Source organism: Ochotona princeps, chromosome X, assembly GCF_030435755.1.
Source record: "Ochotona princeps isolate mOchPri1 chromosome X, mOchPri1.hap1, whole genome shotgun sequence".
Lineage (NCBI taxonomy): Eukaryota > Metazoa > Chordata > Mammalia > Lagomorpha > Ochotonidae > Ochotona > Ochotona princeps.
This window is the reverse complement of record NC_080865.1, coordinates 29,924,619-29,943,416: the sequence shown is the minus strand read 5'-3', so window position 1 is coordinate 29,943,416 and position 18,798 is coordinate 29,924,619. Positions and strand designations below refer to the sequence as shown.

Below are 18,798 nucleotides of genomic sequence, written 5' to 3'. Positions count from 1 at the left end.
GGGGGGAGGGTTTGGGGAGGGGTGGGGGGAATTCCAGTGCATAAAAACAAATGTGTCACATTATGCAATGAAATTAATAATAATAAAAAAATTGCAAAAAAAAATACAGTGGGAATTAAACCTCTTATATAATATTGTTTGTAGGGAAATGAAGGATATATTTAAAACAACTTTTTAAAATGTTTTAATTGCATTAATAAATTAAGAACAGTTTGAACTCAGAAATGACCTTATACCCAAAGTTAGATTACCTCTAATTTTGCCATTTGGAATTGCATGCCGTTATATAAAGCAAAATGGTAGGTGCTAGAGCTAGTATTCCAATATTAAAATAGTCTTTAGAATGAAATGTTATGCTTCATTTTATTTTATTCAACCTGTATATATTGCTTATATATTAATTCCTGGCCCCTTTTATACAAAGATTATCACATATTAAGAAATTGTTCTGCTGATTCTTTATGCTATATCACATTTTGTAGATACCAGTATTATGAGCAGTATAACATGGCCCACTCTAATGCGTTCTCTGTTCTCTTGTAATATAACTTTGGTCCTTCTCAATTTAACTCAAAAGTCCTCTAAAATGTTAGAGATATGAATCTGCTATTGGCTACTAATAAATATTGTTGGTTTGTGTGTGCTGATTATATTTGAATTCCTCAAGAGCCATAATAAAATAAGCTAAAAGGAGACTACAGTTAATTTTATGCAAATTGTTTTTAGTTGCTTAAGATCAACCAGGAGCTTCTGTCTTTTCCAGTTTCTTAGTTCCTGGGCATGTTGCATTTTCCCAGTTGTTAAGTTACCCTTTCATTGCATCTGCTCTGTTATAGCTTTTTATTTATCTTCACTTTATATTGTTAAGCATGTGATCTTATCAGAGTGATACTAGCTAGAAACACTAGAATTAGTGTCTCACTGATTAGGACATGATAGCAAATATACATTAAGGTTGTCAGCCTTCTGAACAGAAGACCAGCAAAAAATATTTTATCATCCATGATTAGATAAATCTGAAAGAAGCTCTTGTTTGGGAATATATTATAATTTTCAAAACACTGGTCATTTTACATGTGTTTGGAGAATACTTTTAACAGATTTTTCTGATTAAAATTATAGATATACAAGTATAGAGGTGGGAAGAAATTTATCTGCACTGTATGTTATTGTATATCTGGATGGTTAGCATTTCCAAACAATCAAGCTTAAGGCAAAAAGTGTCCTATTTATGGACAAATAGACTTGCATGCCAACACAGAAACATCATGGTATTAAAACCATATGCAATTCTAGCCATATTATTCCATTTTCTCTTCATGGGTATTGCATGATGGTATTTCTAATACAAATTCTAATATGCTTTGGAAATAATGGCACTCGCAGGTCTTTCATCATATTGTATCACTGCTTTATCATATTAGGCTAATACACTGCGAGAGTTGGTAGAACCTCTCCAGGCCAAATCGGATCCACTTCTGTTGGCACTCAACCCATTGGACTGACAGATTGATAAGCTAATGTTTAGAGAATTTAGATCGGAGAGAGTTGACACGGCGCAGACTCAACATCAACCTCTTGCAAGCAACTAAAATGGCCTCGTCCTTGCTGTTTGTAGCAGAAAACAGACTTGTAAAAAGCTTAGATCATCAAATGTGTTGGATTGGGGACCTCTCGAAAGGGATATTAAGAGGGGCAGGCCACTCCTAAGAAGAATTGGAGCTTTCTGCAGTGGGACTAGCATAAGAGCAAAGTCGATCAAGATGGAGCACAGTGACAGAAAACTGCCCTTTCTCTGGGAGAACAGAAGGGGAAAGGGTTGTGACTGGGGAAGGGCTCTGTATGGTATTCTGACGCCAGGAAGAGAGAGGGATCAGCTCCAATAACTAGAAAATCCTGGCTGTTTAATGGACTTTTCAGTGATCTCTCTAAGGCAAAGCAGAGGAAGCAAATTCTGTATTAAGTGTATTTTGCGTTTTTAAAGCTTGACGTGCTGTATTGTACTAAGTGTAATCTATTAAGACAAGTATACACAACCTGCTTTGAAACTTAATATGTTTATTCTATTATAAAGTGTATTCAGGTGCAACACAGACTGCTTTTGGTGATACTTCTGAAGAAAATTCGTCATGCCAGGCTGTAGTAGATTCCTCAGCTCAACTCCTAAATTTCTCCTTATTTCTTGGCACTTGTATCCAAGTGGTGTTGCCTCTTAAGACAGGCATGAGCTATTTTTTCTTTTCTGTAAAATATTCTGAAATCTATAGGCTATGATTTTCCTTTTTGAAAAAGTATTTTGTCTGAATGTCTTTCAAATCAGCTTTGGATATTATTTAATACTATGTAACGGGGTCCCCTGTGGCTCAGTATTGCTTATTTTTCTTCTGTAGTGGATGTGAAATTTCCTTTAGTTGGATAAGATACGTTGTAATGATTTCAATGCATATTAATGGATATTTCATACTGTGCAATGAACAGCTTATTTAACATTGTATTTTGAAATGTTTTTTTCTTCCTGTCACCATAGTGTGTGGTCTTGCATAATGTGAATACCTGTAAAAATATAAATTACTTAAAAATAAAAATATGACCGATTGCTATCAGATCCTTTTAGATAGCTAAGTAATTTGCTAGATAGCTAAATATTTGCTCAGTATGCTTGATAGTAAATTTCTTTCTAAAGAGAAGTAATCTATGCTTCCTTTTCACAAATGGAATCTGTGTTGTGAATAAAATCACATTAATCTGCCTTATAATTGCCTCTGTACTCTAACCATTTGAATGTTTTTTAGGTGTACATATAAAAAATGATGGTTCTGTTATGTAGACGTCCATCAAAGCATTTTACTGGCATTTGATATTGATGGCATTGTGTTGGATCATTATGCATGTTTAAATCATAGAAAATTCTCATTAGGGAAAATATGGTGATTCCACATTAATTTTTAAATATAAACATCTTGTATCTTTGGTTTGAAACTTTCTGCTTTTTGAGTTCCTGCCTAAATGCCAGATAACTTGACCTCAATATCTATATTGGTTTAATTTCCTAAGTTGTGAGGTTGAAGCTGGACTTTTATCACTAATGTTTATGAGTGTCCTCCAAAGAACCTCACTTCTTTGGATCAATAAATCATGCTAAGGACACCAAGATTTTACTATCTGACTTACCATAAAAATGACTTGTAATACTCTGAAAATGCAATCACTGGCATATATTTGGATCATTAAATCACATGATTGGGCAGAAATTACATGCCATGAAGAAAGAGGTGCTAGAACAGACTTTAGTTCACTCTTTTTTGTCACATCTTTATGGAAGTAAGCTTTACTTTCATACAGAGGAATTAATATGCACTAATTTAGCCCATGATTGATTTTCATGAAGGATATCATTATTCTTACAAAGATGGGCTTTACATGTTCTTCAAAAAACACTTAGCACTATTGATGGAACCACTCAAGCTGTCCTTAAAAGGAAGAATTTTTTTCCTCACTAAATTAATTTTCATCAGAGAAATTATTACCTAATATTAATGCATGGCCGTTGTTATCTTGCTTAAAAAAATAATGTTTTCTAATTATGAAACAGGCAGTTGAATACAGAAGGAAGATTAAAAGTCAACTATTAAAATCTTATACTTTTTTGTGATAAGAAAAACTGTCTCCTTCCCACTGTTTTACATTGGTAGGCATGGCTATCTAGTTGACTGATATATAAGACTGAATTAAAAGAGCTAGTATGTAATTAAAAACCATTCAAATTATAGTGTAATCCTCCGAACACTTCATTATCTTTATCATAAAACTGGAAAGACACTAAATTTGTTAAAAGTTTGTTACCTTACATATAAATAAACTGTTCATTATGGTATGCTAATGGAGAATAGTCCATGGCCTCAATACAAATGTTAATTGCCCTTTGTGACAAGAATAGTGTCCCACATACTTGGTGTCATTAGCCTGGAAGCTTTAAAGCACTCTGTGGTTCTACAAGAATGAATGCATCTCAGATTTGACTGGTGACTAATACTGTGCTGCTAGCATTCTCCCATTTGTGATTTAACCTTTTCCAACCTTCTGTGCTTATTACACAGCTGTGTTGTTGAAAGACCAACTGTTTCCAGTAGGACATCATTGTCCAATTTTAAAAGAGCACAGTTCCCTTCCAAAACATGTTTCAGAACTCATTGCCCACTAGGGATTCAATTCTTCAAGGGCTCAATTGGTATATCATTTGTTTTGTTTTCATTTTTTTACTCTCCTTTGACATTGTCCTCTAGGGGCAGGGAGATGGGGAGGACACTAGAATGAAATTTTAGGTGACCCATTTTTTACTCTTCTCTGCTTAATATTAACCAAAGTAACAGGAACAATATTATGTAATAGATTGTCCTAGTAATTTTAGTCTCCTGATGCGGAACCCTCTTTGAGTGCTTAGTATATAAAATAGAGTAAATCCTGACTATGCACGGTGCACAAGGCATTGGGCCACATTGGAGAAAGAGAAATGCAAACTTGAGTGACATAAATTCCACTCATGGGAAAATCATATTCTATATCTCCAAAGGAGAGTACATGGGATCTAGTTAGGCGTAGGAAGAAAAACAACTTTGGAATTTCTCCTTGAGTTTTATATAATCATTCTTTTGAATGACTCTGATATGTTTTGTGACATGCATTCCATATAAAGTAATACATTTCTTTTAACTAGGAGGGTACACAATCACTAGGGATTGTGTTTTAACTAGGGAGTGGGGGGGCATTAATTTGAAAGGAAATACGTGACCCAGAAAATTTTCAGTTGTGGAGAAATGCAACATCATCTTCTAGTAAACAAATTTGCAGTAGGCTTTAGCAAACTAGTGTTGTTCATTAACTGAGCTTGTCTTTATTACTTCTTACCTAGAAATCACATGCAACCTGAAAGAACCTAGCAGTGAACTCTTGGGATGCTCATTACCTTCCTGCATTTGCAGTATTTCGTAGTGGAGTACAATCTGAATGAAACAATAAAAACAATCTTCTTTCCCCCACTGCCAAGTATGACACAACCAGACATGACCCTCCCTTGGCAGAGAATATAAGTTAATGCATCAATAATTTAATTGTGATCTTCAAATCTATTAGTCAATGAAATTTTGTATATAGAGGGTAACTTGATATGTGCTCTTTCCTTTACTGAAATTGGAATAAAAAGTATTATTAAGTCTGACACAGGACTAATTTACATGTTTTAATGTAAATATAATGGGAGGCCAGTTTATTCCTTCAAAGCCCCAGATTTCCTAAATAAATTAGATACTATTAAAATGTCATTATAGCAATAATACACAGCCTTATTTGGCATCACAGAAGGTTCCTGTATATGTCTTGTGATTTGAATGTGGTCTCCCAAACTTTGCCAACTTTCAGAAAGCATTTATTAAATCGCAAAAGAGGTGGTTTTCAGCCTGTTCCAATGACTGAATTGGCACAACGAAAAAAAAAAAATCAGGAAAGGGGCCTCTCCAAGTGCTTGCCTCCTCTTCCAAAGCAAGCCTCTTCTCAAAGAAGAAAAGCAAAGGTTGCAAAAGGAGAGAAGGCCGAAGAAAAATGAAAAGGAGATGAAGAAGAAGAGGGCTAAAAGAGAAGAAAATAAAGGTGCTTTCGTATTTTCAGTTGCCACAGTAGCCTCAGTTGACTTAATTGGTGTTCTTCTGAGAAAATTCAAGGAAACCAATTGAAAATTATAAAAGAAAATAAAGGTCTGTTTTTGTCTTGAGTGTTGAGTTCTGTGTTGTTTCGACTGTTGAGCATAGTGAATCAGATTTATAATGTGACTCTGCTCCAAACTCCCTCCCTTTGAAAATGAAAGGACTTTTTGTGTAGTGCTAAAATGTTAAATAACTGGTGGTATTTTGTGGTGCCCTTGCATTTCAGTCCCTCATCCTTACTCATCGCACTACTGTGTCTTGCGCAGTGTTGCATATGTGTATGATGTGTAGTAATTTGAGGGGGGGTTACTTATCTCTGATAGAAGCCACAAGATCCCAGTACTAGGAAATGTGTCCATGTTCTGTCTCATTGTGATTCCTTGTTCACATGTGCTACCCAGAGATAAATCCATGCTCAGTTCTTTTCTTACAGCTGTCAAATCAGGTCTTTGTAGATTTGTGTTTCCTTTGAGTTCCAGAAAGGGGGGGCTACCAGTTATATTTTAATAGCTATATGTGTGTGTGTGTGTGTGTGTGTAATTTTTATATTAAATCTTCAGTTGTCCTTCTTAAAATTGCATTATGATTTTATTTTTTAAGTCAACCATCTGCCCCAATAATTCCACACCTTCAAAAATTATAGGAAATAAAAACTGGATCTCTAAGAGTTTTTCTAAACAAAACATACTCCCTATAGTGTTAGTTAATATGAAGAAACGATTTCTCAAAATAAAAATTTACTACATAAAAATATTTCTGCCTCCCTGAATTCCTAAAACAATAATTGAACCCTTTTTTCCCCTTCACCTTCTTTTTAGAACTGAAAGAGTAATGATATATTAGTCTCCCTGATACTTTAACTACTGTAATTCACATCAGTTAGGCCTCCCATTTTGTCCTCACCTTCTATTCTATGAAATTACATCTGGCTTTAGATATATTCCTGCTGTGAGGCAAAAGGAATGGAAACTGCTGAATAGTTCCTTGGGGTCCTTTCCTGGGCTCTGATTTTATGAACTAGTACTATGTTGTTCAATGTATCCTTGTTTTTACAACTCCATTTAGTTATTTTAAATGACCAAATGATTTTGCGCCTTCTTCATTTCAAACCATTCTCACTTAAAATTCCCTATCTTGTTTCCAATTTGCTCTTAAAGAACAAGGTAGTTTCTTCTGTTTGCAATCTTCTATCTACACATTGTTTAAAACCCTGATAATATTGAAAACGAGAATGAGCCAACAGGGAATTAACAAGCTGTTAATTGAAAGAAATTCCATTTGTTTAGGTTTTAGTTCTAACTTACATATATGATTAGAAATTAAAATTCACAATATAGGATTTAATGATTTGTTGTGCTGATGATAAAATATTGCGAATGGAAGGACTGACTCGATGATCCTATAATTAGTAGCTAACCTTGTAGCAGAGCAAAAATTCAGTGTAGAATTTAAACCTTTTTAATCCTATAGATTATCCCTTCTGGTTAAGTTACTGTTTGTTTTGAAATTTTTGGTAGTATTAGTATACTCCTTTTAAAATTTTTTTCTACATATACAGTTTTTTTTTTCTTAAAGATTTATTCATTTTATTACAAAGTCAGATATACAGAGAGGAGGCGAGACAGAGATGAAGATCTTCCGTCCGATGATTCACTCCCCAAGTGAGCCGCAACGTGCCGGTTCGCGCCGATCCGAAGCTGGGAACCTGGAACTTCTTCCGGGTCTCCCACGCGGGTGCAGGGTCCCAATGCATTGGGCCGTCCTCAACTGCTTTCCCAGGCCACAAGCAGGGAGCTGGATGGGAAGTGGAGCTGCCGGGACCAGAACCGGCGCCCATATGGGATCCCGGGGCTTTCAAGGCGAGGACCCTAGCCGCTAGGCCACGCCACCGGGCCCTACATATACAGTTAAAACAGTTACTAAAGAAATGGCAGTGTATAGTTCTTGCTAAAATCATGGCTTCTAAGCTAGGTTAATTCCAATTGTAGCCACACTGCTTAATAAATGTGACCTTGAGCAAGGTACTTGACTGCCATAAAATGAATATCAACAAGCTCTAAGTGTCATTGTGAGGCTCGAATGAGATCATGAATGTTAACCATTTACCCTACTGCCTGACACATATACATGAATGTTAACTTGTTTTATTAGTATTTGGGGAGTCATTTAAAAAAAAAAAAAACAATGCCAGAAAGCCTAAAATATTCAGATGTACAACGGTGGAGTGAACCACATTTGTATATTTACTCCTTTGGGTTAATATAGACAGATACCTCAAATATGATTCCAGCTATCTGTTAAAAGAAATATAAGATAAGGCCCGGCACGATAGCTCAGTGGCTAAATCCTTGCCTTGCATGCGCCAGTATTGCATATGGGTGCCGGTTTGTGTCCCAGCTGCTCCACTTCCCATCCAGCTCCCTGGGAAAGCAGTAAGAGATGGCCCGAAGCCTTCGGATCCTGAACCCACATAGGAGACCTGGAAGAAGGTCCTGGCTCCTTGGCTTCAGATCGGCTCAGCTCCAGCCTTTTCGACCATTTAGGGAGTGAGCCAGTGGGTGAAGGATATCTCTCCTTTTCTCTGGAAATTTGATCTGCCTTTCCAATAAAAATTTTAAAATATTTAAAAAAGAAATATGATAGACATACTCTATAAATTCACCACCTCAAGTGAAATCCTAGTTCATCTTTGCTTATCATTGTTGAGAAAGATTTAACATAAGTGTTCAGACAAGCAAGATGAGAGTTTTGTTTAGCTACATCTAAGATGTTTATTTGAAACCAGTCTCCATTTTTTTCCATCAAAAATATTTAATTGGAAGATTTACATCCCGTGTCTTAGTATAGCTTCTCTTAGTATATGCTAGATTTTTCCCTATAACTACACATAAACATATTCCCATATGTTGTTTTAATTAAAACTCTGATGGCAATTCATTTCTAGTTACTGTGTTTTTATTATTCTGGGCATTCCTATGGGGCTCACATGAACCCTAGTCTATGGTTCAGAAGATTTTTGTAATCAAAAACACTCTTGATGAATGCCATTCCATCATATTAAGTCTGCTATGTTTAAGCAAAACTTTGATACTTACCAATATAATGATCAAGGATACACATTAATGTTTTAAAATATTAAATCACGTGCAGGATTGTTGTGTTGTGTACCTTTTGTACTCTTAATTCTTTGAACTTAAGGGATTCCAGATACAAATGGTGATTTTTCTATTAAGAAACTATTCTGTTGGCCAATAAATCCTATTATTTGACCACTCTAAAAATTAAATGCCCGTAGCTAGTCTTACCCAATATAACTAACAGGTGTGGATTTGCTGAGTTCCTTCTAGTAGTGTTTCCAAGCTGCTCCTTATCCTGTTTTTCAGATACTTGTCATTTTTTTTTTAGTAAATTTTTGGAGTCTCTAGTAACTACTACACTGAATAATTCATTATACCTTTCTCTCCACCCTTTGCTTCCTCCATCCCCTTACCCCAACACTGCAGGTGAAATTAGGGAAGAAAAGTTAGGAGACTCGCTGCAAGATTTATACAGGGCACTGGAGCAAGCCAGTCTGTCACCACTAGGAGAACATCGCATTTCAACTAAGGTGGAATACAAGCTTTCATTCATAAAAAGATGTAATGATCCTGTAATGAATGAAAAACTACACAGGCTGAGAATTCTCAAAAGCACTTTAAAGGTAAGAGATGAAATGGAAGGAGAAATTCCTTTGAAGAGATGAATTTTTGAACTCAAAGTGGATTAAAGGTTTTGTAGGCTAAGAAATAAAAAAGTTCATGGATAATTGAATTGAAAGATAAGATTCTGATATTAAACGTTTTGGAATCTGTTCATAGTTGTTTTCACTATTTTCCATTAATTTTTTGAAGGCCCCTCATACAAAGTGAGAGGCTTAGAGGAGGAAGAGGTAAACAGTAACAACCTAAACCTGTGTTCTTCCCATATCATAAACTGTTAGTAAAGAAGAAATCATCTTAACTCTTCATTAATATCTCATCATTGAGTAAGTGTTAAGTGACTTCATTCCAGGAGAAGACAAGATGTGACTCTGATTTGTTTTCAAAAATAAACAGCTGTGATTCCTCAGCCTTTCAATTTCCTAAGGTAAAGATACCATAGAGTGCAATTATTAGTTATTAAAAGAACCTAGCATGCATGCAGAATGCAGCTGTGGATGCTAAAAAGGTTGCAGAGATTTTCTGAATGTTGTCTGCACAAACTACAGTGAATTTGGAGTAAAGCCATGGTGATTTATATTCCAGGTAGAAATCCCATGGTTTTTTACATTGTCATTTCCCAGCTTGCTTGTTACCTTCCTATCATACTTTTCTGTCAGTGCTGATGATGTTTCCACCCTATTTTGCCACCCCCAGATTTGGGAACAGGAGGAGGTGAGGACAGAGGTATAGAGAGACGGAAGTTGAAGGAGGCAGACAGTGAGCCTTGCCTGCTACCACTGTGTGTATATGGCCAGGACAGAGGGTGGACAAAGACAGAGGTGGGTTTTGGAGTTGGCCAGTCATGCAAACCACCTGATCAGGCCCCGTAGCCTTGACAAATCAAAAACGGGTGGACATTTAACCTGACACCTAAGACTCTAGTCTTCATGCTCCAATTTGGAGTACCTGGATTCAATTCCTAGCTCTGGCTCTTTTTTTTTAAAGATTTGTTTATTTATGTATATATTTATTTGATAGGCAGATTTACAGAGAGAGAGAGAGAGATCTTCCATCTGCTTGTTTACTCCCCAAATGGCTACAGCAGCCAGAACTGGGCCAGTCCAAATTGGGAACCATGACCCTCCTGCAGCTCCCACATGGGTGCAGGAGCCCAAGGAGTTGGGCTACCTTCTGCTACTTTCCCAGACGCATTAGCTGCGAGTTGCACTGGAAGCAGAGCAGCAGGAACTCCATCCAGCACCCATATGAGATGCCAGTGCCACAGGAAGAGGCCTCAGTCCTAGTTTTGTTTGTTACTTTGTTTTTGTTTTTATTTTGTTTTGTTTTTCCAGCTCTGCCCCTTGAACCCAGCCTCCTTCTAACAGACATTTGGAAGCAGCAAAGAAAGCTCAAGTAATTGCCTTCCTGCCACCCACAGAAGCTTCCCAGATTAAATTCCTGGTTTCAAATACCCAATCCTGAACCTTGGGGGATAGCACTCTCCCTCTCTGCTTCTCCCTGTCTCTCCTTCCCCTGCTCCTCCTCTCCATCTCCCTCCGTCTCCCTCTCAAAAAAGCAAAATCACAAAGTTCAGGAAACAAAGTGTTAATCGGACTCCCTTAGGAAATAGTTAAGACTAACATTTTAGAAACAGCTATGATATCCGTAAGAATAACTGTCACTGTCATGACCAACCCTACTCCAAAGATACTCTCTTCACTTTGTCACCTTGTGGAGCCCCACCCTGTTTACCAATTAAGTTCTAAAACCCCTGGTTTAGGAGGCAGACAGGCGTTTTGTAGCAGGTGAGGTTTATGTATCTTTTTTTAAAAAAGATTTATTTATTTTTATTGGAAAGTCAGATATACAGAGAGGAGGAGAGACAGTGAGGAAGATCTTCCGTCCAATGATTCACTCCCAAAGTGACCGCAACAGCTGTGCCGATCCGAAGCCAGGAGCCAGGAACTTCCTCCAGGTCTTCCACACGGGTGCAGGGTCCCAAGGGTTTGGGCCGTCCTCGACTGCTTTCCCAGGCCACAAGCAGGGAGCTGGATGGGAAGCGGAGCTGCTGGGATTAGAACCGGCGCCCATATGGGATCCCGGGGCATTCAAGGCGAGGACTTTAGCCGCTAGGCCACGCCGCCGGGCCCAGGAAGATTTAATTTTCTACTAATTTTTTTTTTTCATTTCTACCAGTGGAGGACATTTCTTTACAGCGACTTTTCCATTTTATTCTGTGTAGCTGGTGATTCATGAATTCTTAATTATAACAACATGAGCAGTAGCTCATATTCTTTGTCAGTGGAAGAAAATGCTTTGGGATAAACTACAGAGCATGAGAGATGGGGGCAGGGGGCTGGTAGAGAGCAGCATTATCTTTAAGATACATAAACCTCGGGCCTGGCAGTGTGGCCTAGCAGCTAAAGTCCTTGCCTTGAATGCCCCAGATCCCATATGGGCGCCGGTTCTAATCCCGGCAGCTCCACTTCCCATCCAGCTCCCTGCTTGTGGCCTAGGAAAGCAGTCGAGGATGGCCCAATGCATTGGGACCCTGCACCTGCGTGGGAGACCAGGAAGAGGTTCCTGGTTCCCGGCTTCGGATCGGCTTGCACCGGCCGTTGCGGCTCACTTGGGGAGTGAGTCATCGGATGGAAGATCTTACTGTCTCTCCTCCTCTCTGTATATCCGGCTTTCCAATAATAATAAAATCTTTAAAAAAAAAAAAAGAAAATTAAATCTTCCATTAGAAAAAAAACAACTGGCCAAGAAACTCTGTGGTGTGTATGGTTTCCAGAGTTATAACACGCCACGCCATGAAACATAGACCTCAGATTCTCAGTCCTGTCCTATACAGCCTGTCTAATCACAAACCAGACAACTCTGGCTACTGACTGTCCATATTCGCTCCCAAGTCCAATTGCTACTGCTCACTTCCTACAACACATTGCCTACACTTCCATAGTACTTCCTCAGATCCATAAAAGACGAGACTGAGATTTTCAGACTCTTGTGAATCCATCTCCATCCCACTTTCCACCTGCAAGCTTCCCTTCCACTGGCAATAGTTCTACTTTGGTGAGTTATACCAAAGTGAAATCTAATACTCAGCTGAGACCCAGCCTGTAACATAGAGGGAGAAGCGATTATCCATCACATGTGCCTTGTACTATATCAAAGAAGTCATAATAGTAACGTAACAAAAATTCCATGTTATTGGTGACAGAAGGGCCACATTCACTCTATCTAGTGTGAGTACCCTACTACCAAGCAGAAGATGTGGAAAACATGCAAAGGTTTCTCAAACAACAGATAGAATGTGGTAAGTTTTTGGCAGTAGTAGAATTAGAGACTGAGTTACACACTTTTTATGATTATTTAAGGAATGTTTCAAGAAATGAGAGAACACTTAAACAGCTCCTTAAAAATGAGCAAAGTTTCCATAGGGAGAGTTGAGGAACAGAGCAAGCTGTTTGAGATTGGCCAATGCCAAGGACCCCTTGTTTTAAAGAGTCTAAATGAGTGTCAGTATGCTATGCCAAAGCCATTTGTTAAAAAACTTTGGATTTTTTTTCCTATTAACTATCTATTTTAAACTTTAACTATTTGTTCCTGCCTTAACTGTTAAATCCTTTTTTTTTCAGGCCAGAGAAGGGGAAGTTGCCATTATCGACAAAGTCCTAGACAATCCAGACTTGACTTCTAAGGAATTCCGACAATGGAAGCAGATGTACCTCGACCTTTTCTTGGATATCTGTCAAAACACCACCTCAAATGATCCATTAAGTATTTCTTCTGAAGTAGATGTAATCACTTCCTCTCTAACACACACTCATTCATACATCGAAACGCATGTGTAAATGTATTCTGCCTTCAGGCCATCCAGTACCTGCTGGTACTGTGAGCAAGTACATATGGTAGTTTTATATCTGTGTGGGACACTTGACAAGCTATACTTTAATGTTACCACAAACTGTATGAAGCAAATCATATATGGTCACAATACCACTGTCTTTAATGAGCATTTGTATATTTTATATGCAGTGAGTGCTCAGCTTATGTTTACCATGTGCAAAATCAACTGTCTTTAAAGACTTACAATTAACTTTTGCAAACAACTCTGAATATAGGTGGTCTTCAAATAGTGAAGCCACAAAAAGGCAGTTTTCTATCTAAGGTCATCTTTTCTCCCTTCACGTTAGTTTTATATAAACAAGACTTCAAAGTAATTCACATTTTTTCAGGTGCAGATATCCTTGTGGGTGGGAAAGAATTTAAACCTTTTTTATATTTATTAAAATGTTCTAAGAATTTTCTTAAGTATTGCACAAAGTTTAATGCTGTAGTTTTATTTTTGTGAAATGTAGATGTGCATACAAGAGTTGAGCAAAACAGAAGAGCATTGATATTGATATAAGAAAAGTTCAGGTATCTAATATTCGTCTTAATAGTCTATTAACTTGTGAAAGCTAGTTAATGGAAATACTATCCCAAATCTATGAGAACACTTAATGGTGTATCAGGGCAAAGCTTTGTAAGATGTTTTTGTAACTAAGACCAAAACTGAAGATAGAGCTGCTTTATTTTCTTGGTTTAAATCTTCCTTTATTTTTGTAGTGATGAAATGCTGATTGTGTACAGAAGTATTTGAGAATGGATTTTTTTAAAACAGACTTAACTCACCCAGAAAGGCAGCTAATATATATATATATAAAATTTCAACCCAAACTCATATTTTTAAATGCTAACTCTTAAAAAACAAGGTATAAACTTAAATGAGTCAACTTTCCAGGTAGTTTCCAATTTTCTCCCTTGTGCATTAATTAAACTTACGGAAATATATTTTAGACAGGGAAGTAAAATATGGTTACAGGCTGATACATTTTATCATGTAGAAAACAATGTTGAAAATAAAAACGTACATTCTCTCCTAAGGAACATCAGAGTAATGGTCACTCAAAGAGATGTCACATTGAACTATCTGACAGAAACAATTTAGAGGTTTTTCCCAGCATCATTGTTCTATAGAGTGGATGAAGTCTATGAAAATGTCCTCTTCATATATTTCCATTTATAAGCGTCTCATTTTTGAAAGTGATCACAGCATGAAAATGACTGTGCTGCTTTTTAGTGTCTGGCTGCATAACGTACACGTCACAATTTGCTGTTTTTCAGGAGGAGGAAGGGACCCTCCTTTACTATTCTCTATCCTAAAATCTAATCAGCTTTATACTGTTGCCTGTACAGCTCAGTGAATGTACTTACATCTTTAAGAGTTCCGATATATGCCAGTGACTATTTTTGCTGTAGAGGAGAAAGTAAAAACTCCACAATGGGGATCTTTTTCTTTGCTTTTGAAACCACCATTGAGTCACTATCGTTTTGCAGACTTTGCACAACTGTACAGGAGAGTGGCCTTTCTACAGCACATTTTCAGTAATCCTATATTTAGTCAAAATGGATGAGAAATCATGTATTAATGTTTGTATGGAATTTTGGGTCCAGTGTAATATTTTTATCATTTAAAAAACCTATTTGTAAAAGCGTTTATTTACTGCATGAATATTGACGCACATTAAATTTGTGGAATTTTGTATATGTAAAACAAACAAAAAAACCTTTTTGTCCTAAAAATGAAGTGTGCTTGTTACAGGTGTTTAGACTTATTGATGTTTAGTAGACCAAATGTTGTGTTCACTTAAAAATATCTGTACCTGATGGATGTGTTGTGTATACAGTGGCCAGGTTTGGCCGGTAAACAGTAAGCAGTTGATGGGGAAACTAGCTCTGTTGCTTTTAAGTAGCTTTTACTTTTGTAAAGTCAGCTCTGTTGTTTTAAATGGTAACAATTAAACTAATGAGTTTTACAAGACTTGTGGCTAGCCTAGCATGGAAGACACCTTTTACCACTATATATCTGTACATTTTATTGCATTAGTTTCAAATCTGAGAGGCAGCACTGTAAAATGAAGTCAAATAAAATCAGCTTTTAATGAATCCTTACAAAGCACTTACTTTATTCATGCAAAGCCCTTAGCACATTGCTTTGTGATCTCAACACACAGCCACCTACCTCCCCTACCCCAATTACAAGTTCTCGCTTCGCCACCCTGTTGGTGCCACAGCATGAAGTAATACCTGTTCAATACATACAAACAGGCATCCTCTCTTTGAAACCCAGAAAAGTCAAGCTGGTTTCCCATTTGCCCGATATGCACTTTAAAACTTCACCTGCTTCTCTTTCCTTTTTCTGTGATTCTTTTGGATAAGCAATGATAGCCACATAAAATAAGTTTACTATTATTATTTTACATATAGCCCACCATGGCTAAGGGTTGGTTTAAAAAAAAAAAAAAGGAGTTAAAACCAATGAGCTGCCAAAAGGCTAAACAAAAACAAACTAGGGTGAAGATTAGACAGAAAAGTTTAACAAATTTTAAAAGTAGTCTTAGAGATTTTTTTAACCCCTCTCAGTTCTATATTTTGATAGGACCAATATAGCAGACTACAGCCCTGTCTCAGTTATGCGGTCATAGTACGCCATACAGTGATGCCATACTATTTAACCAAGGCACTTGTCCGTCACTATTATTTTCAGATAATACCATCTTCCAGGACTATTTATTATGGCTATTATAGCCAACAGTTTTCTGGGGTTTATATCCAAGTTCTTGCATATTTTTTTTCAAGTTGTGGTAGTGTTTGTGGGGTTTATTTTTTGTTTGTTTTTGGGGGGGTTGGCACAAAAGTAACCACAGTTTAGTACCTAGGGAAACACTTGAAGAGGGAAAGAAAATAAGGTAATTTTATTTTCTGAAAATCCATCTGTGTCCCAGTGTGGTTTTTATCTAAAAATCACCAGCTCACTGACGCTGAATTGTATATCCTCTTTGACCTACACCACCCCATATTCCCAGTTCAAGGAGAACTGTTCCTCTCTGTCCAAGACCTTATTTGCCTCCTGAGCCTTCAAAAGCCACACTGCCCCCAGAGTCTCATTCTTGGAAAAGGCTCTGTTGCTCCCTGCGCCAAGTTAAGGAGAACTTTGAGGCTGTGCTAACACATTTAGCGCAGCACTAAATCAAGTGCCTCTCCAAGCTCTACCTCCCTCTCCTGGTTTGCACTTTCAGCCAGCTGCAACACTGCGCACTGTAGGCCGCTCCAGGCCCAAGGCAGTGGGCAGCCTATGTCCTCCCAGCGGTCCAGGTCAAGGTCGTAGCCCACCACGTTGCAGGTAGGCACCTGGCGTGAGTCCCGCCACTTGAGGCCACCTAGTAGCAACGCCGTCTCCTCCACCACAGCCAGCCCATAGCAGAAACGATCGTAAGGTAGTGGACGCAACCGAGTCCACTGGTCCGAGTCAGGGTCGTAGCACTCAATCTCAGAGAAGGGCTCGAACTGCCCCAGAAAGGCGAACACTTTGCCACGCAGTACTGCCAGGTGGTGCCCAAAGCGGGCGGTGCCCATAGGTGCCCTTTTGCTCCATGCCCGTTCCCCAGGGCCCAGGGAGTACAAGTCCCGCAGGCTGCTCGCGCTGCCTTCAGCTCTCCCTGCTTTACCCCCAGAGACGTACACAACACCACACTCCCCCACAGCCCCCGCGTGGCCGTGCAACGCCCGTGGCAGGGCCCCAGCTGGCGTCCAGCGGTCCCGGCGTAGGTCGTACATCTCTACGGAAGCCAGGGCCTGGCCGCCCACACCCAGGCCCCCGACAGCCAGGAGGCTCTCACCCACAGCTCCACACCAGAAGTAGGCTCGCGCTTCCTGCATGGCGGGCACAGCAGACCAAGCCTGAGAGCGCGGATCATAACGGTGCACTTGGGCCGTGACTGCCCAGGGACCTTCAGCCTGGGGAGAGGAGGCGCTGCCAGAGGCGCTGCCGGAGGCGCTGCCGGAAGCACTCTCCCCGCCCAGGACAAACAGGAAGTTGCCCAGAGTGCACACGCAGTGACCCAGCAGTGGTGCAGGCAACTTGGTGAGGCTCCGCCAGCGGTGGTTGTACACATCGAAGGCCACCACTTCCTGGGTGAGTTCCCACTCCTTTTCCTCCTCCAGCTCTTCCTCTTGCTCCGGCTCCTGCTCCTCAGCCACTTCCTGAAGCTCTACCGCGGCAACCTGGCGTCTGGCTGCCGGAGCCGCGGCCTGTTCGGTCATGGCCTCCCTCGCCCTTCGCCCCCCAATCAACAAGATGTGTGTCTGGGGGCTCCGGATGCTGGTCTGCTCGCCCTGCATGAGCGGCTGGCGGGAAGGCGCCATGTGGTAACTGAGGGCTTGGATAATGAGGCCCTTGACTCGGGCAGGCATTGTGAGGCCTGAGCCGGAATACACCCGCCGCAGTATGCTGGCTGGTACTAGGCCAAAGCGGATAAGCTGGAGCAGCTCTGCGCAGTGAGCCAAGCGCTCCACAGCAGGCTCCTGCCGCAGCCAGGCCAGGGCCAGGCCCAGCAGCCAGGCCTCTGGTACCTGCGCCACCTCTGAGGCACCCAGCACGGCCCTCAGAGACCCAGGATTAAGTTCTAGCAGCCCTGCGGGGCCCACACCCCTAGCTAGCAGCTCCCGCAGGTGGCGCACAACGCACCGCTCAGCTGTGTCCAGCGTGTGCACCAGGCCAAAACGTGCAGCCACATTGGCTGCAAAGCAGCAGTTTTCCGGAGACAGCTGTCGCTCCAGGTAGCCGGCACAAAGCCCCAGGGCTTCAGTGACCTGAAGGTAGCTAGCAGCCTCCAGAGTATCCTCCACAGTGTCCATGGAGAGTGGCAGCCAGGCAGTGTAGATGAAGTCCAGCAGTCGCTGCAGACCGGCTGCCGAAGGCACATGCAGGTGAATCACTCGTGCCCTGGACTCCTGGGTGTGGCTCTTGAACAGGGCCCTGAAGTAGTCGCTGGAGCACGCCAGGAGCGACCTGTGTGCAGGGAACTCGCTTCCCTCAGCCTCCAATATTACGTCGCACAGGAAGCCCTCGGCTCGCAGTGCCTGGTACCCGGTGAGCAGCGAGCTTCCATGAGCTTTGCAGTAAGACAGGAAATAACTCATGATGCTCCAGGCGGGAAGCGATCAGGCTGGGACTGGGGCCAGCCGGGTTCCGCTGGAGGCATCCCGGGACCAGACACTGCGCGACCCTCAGAGCCCCTAACGGGAGCCCGTTTTTGTCTGCTCAGCTTAAGGTCTAGGGCTCCTTCCACGGATCGTCCTGTGCACCTCCCAGAGCAAATCTGTTCGGAGAAGTGTTTCCAGAAACACTTAGTAGTGGCGGGCGTAGAGTTTGGAGACTTCTGCGGGGTTTGGGGCTTGGTCTCAGCAGTTGCAGAGGCTGCCAGTGCGTTTTCCAAAGCTCCGTCGTCGTCGTCGGCTCGAATAGGAGCTCGTATACCTGTGCGCCAGGGGCGGTGGTGGCCTTACACCATCACCTGGAGCAGCCGAGCTGC

At 40.4% G+C, this 18,798-nt stretch overlaps 2 protein-coding genes across 7 annotated transcripts in view; one reads left to right on the top strand and one right to left on the bottom strand.

The window, feature by feature from the left end:
* Positions 1-15,848, top strand: part of CNKSR2 (connector enhancer of kinase suppressor of Ras 2) — a 250,800-nt gene extending 234,952 nt beyond the window's left edge. For 4 of the 6 annotated variants that reach the window (XM_058658816.1, XM_058658815.1, XM_058658814.1 and 1 more), the window contains 2 exons: positions 9,200-9,396; positions 13,018-15,848. In XM_058658816.1, coding sequence (XP_058514799.1) covers positions 9,200-9,396; positions 13,018-13,233 — 413 coding nt within the window. In that variant the 3' untranslated portion in view covers positions 13,234-15,848. Of the gene's footprint in view, positions 1-1,424; positions 2,980-9,199; positions 9,397-13,017 lie in introns of those variants that run through there. The other 2 variants (XM_058658817.1, XM_058658818.1) reach the window with 2 other exon arrangements.
* A 269-nt stretch (positions 15,849-16,117) lies between these two features.
* KLHL34 (kelch like family member 34) lies at positions 16,118-18,462 on the bottom strand. Its single transcript, XM_004587944.2, has one exon. It carries the CDS (start codon positions 18,404-18,406, stop codon positions 16,439-16,441), a length of 1,968 nt encoding a protein of 655 aa, XP_004588001.2. The 5' UTR covers positions 18,407-18,462; the 3' UTR covers positions 16,118-16,438.
* Between the last annotated feature and the right edge of the window lie 336 nt (positions 18,463-18,798).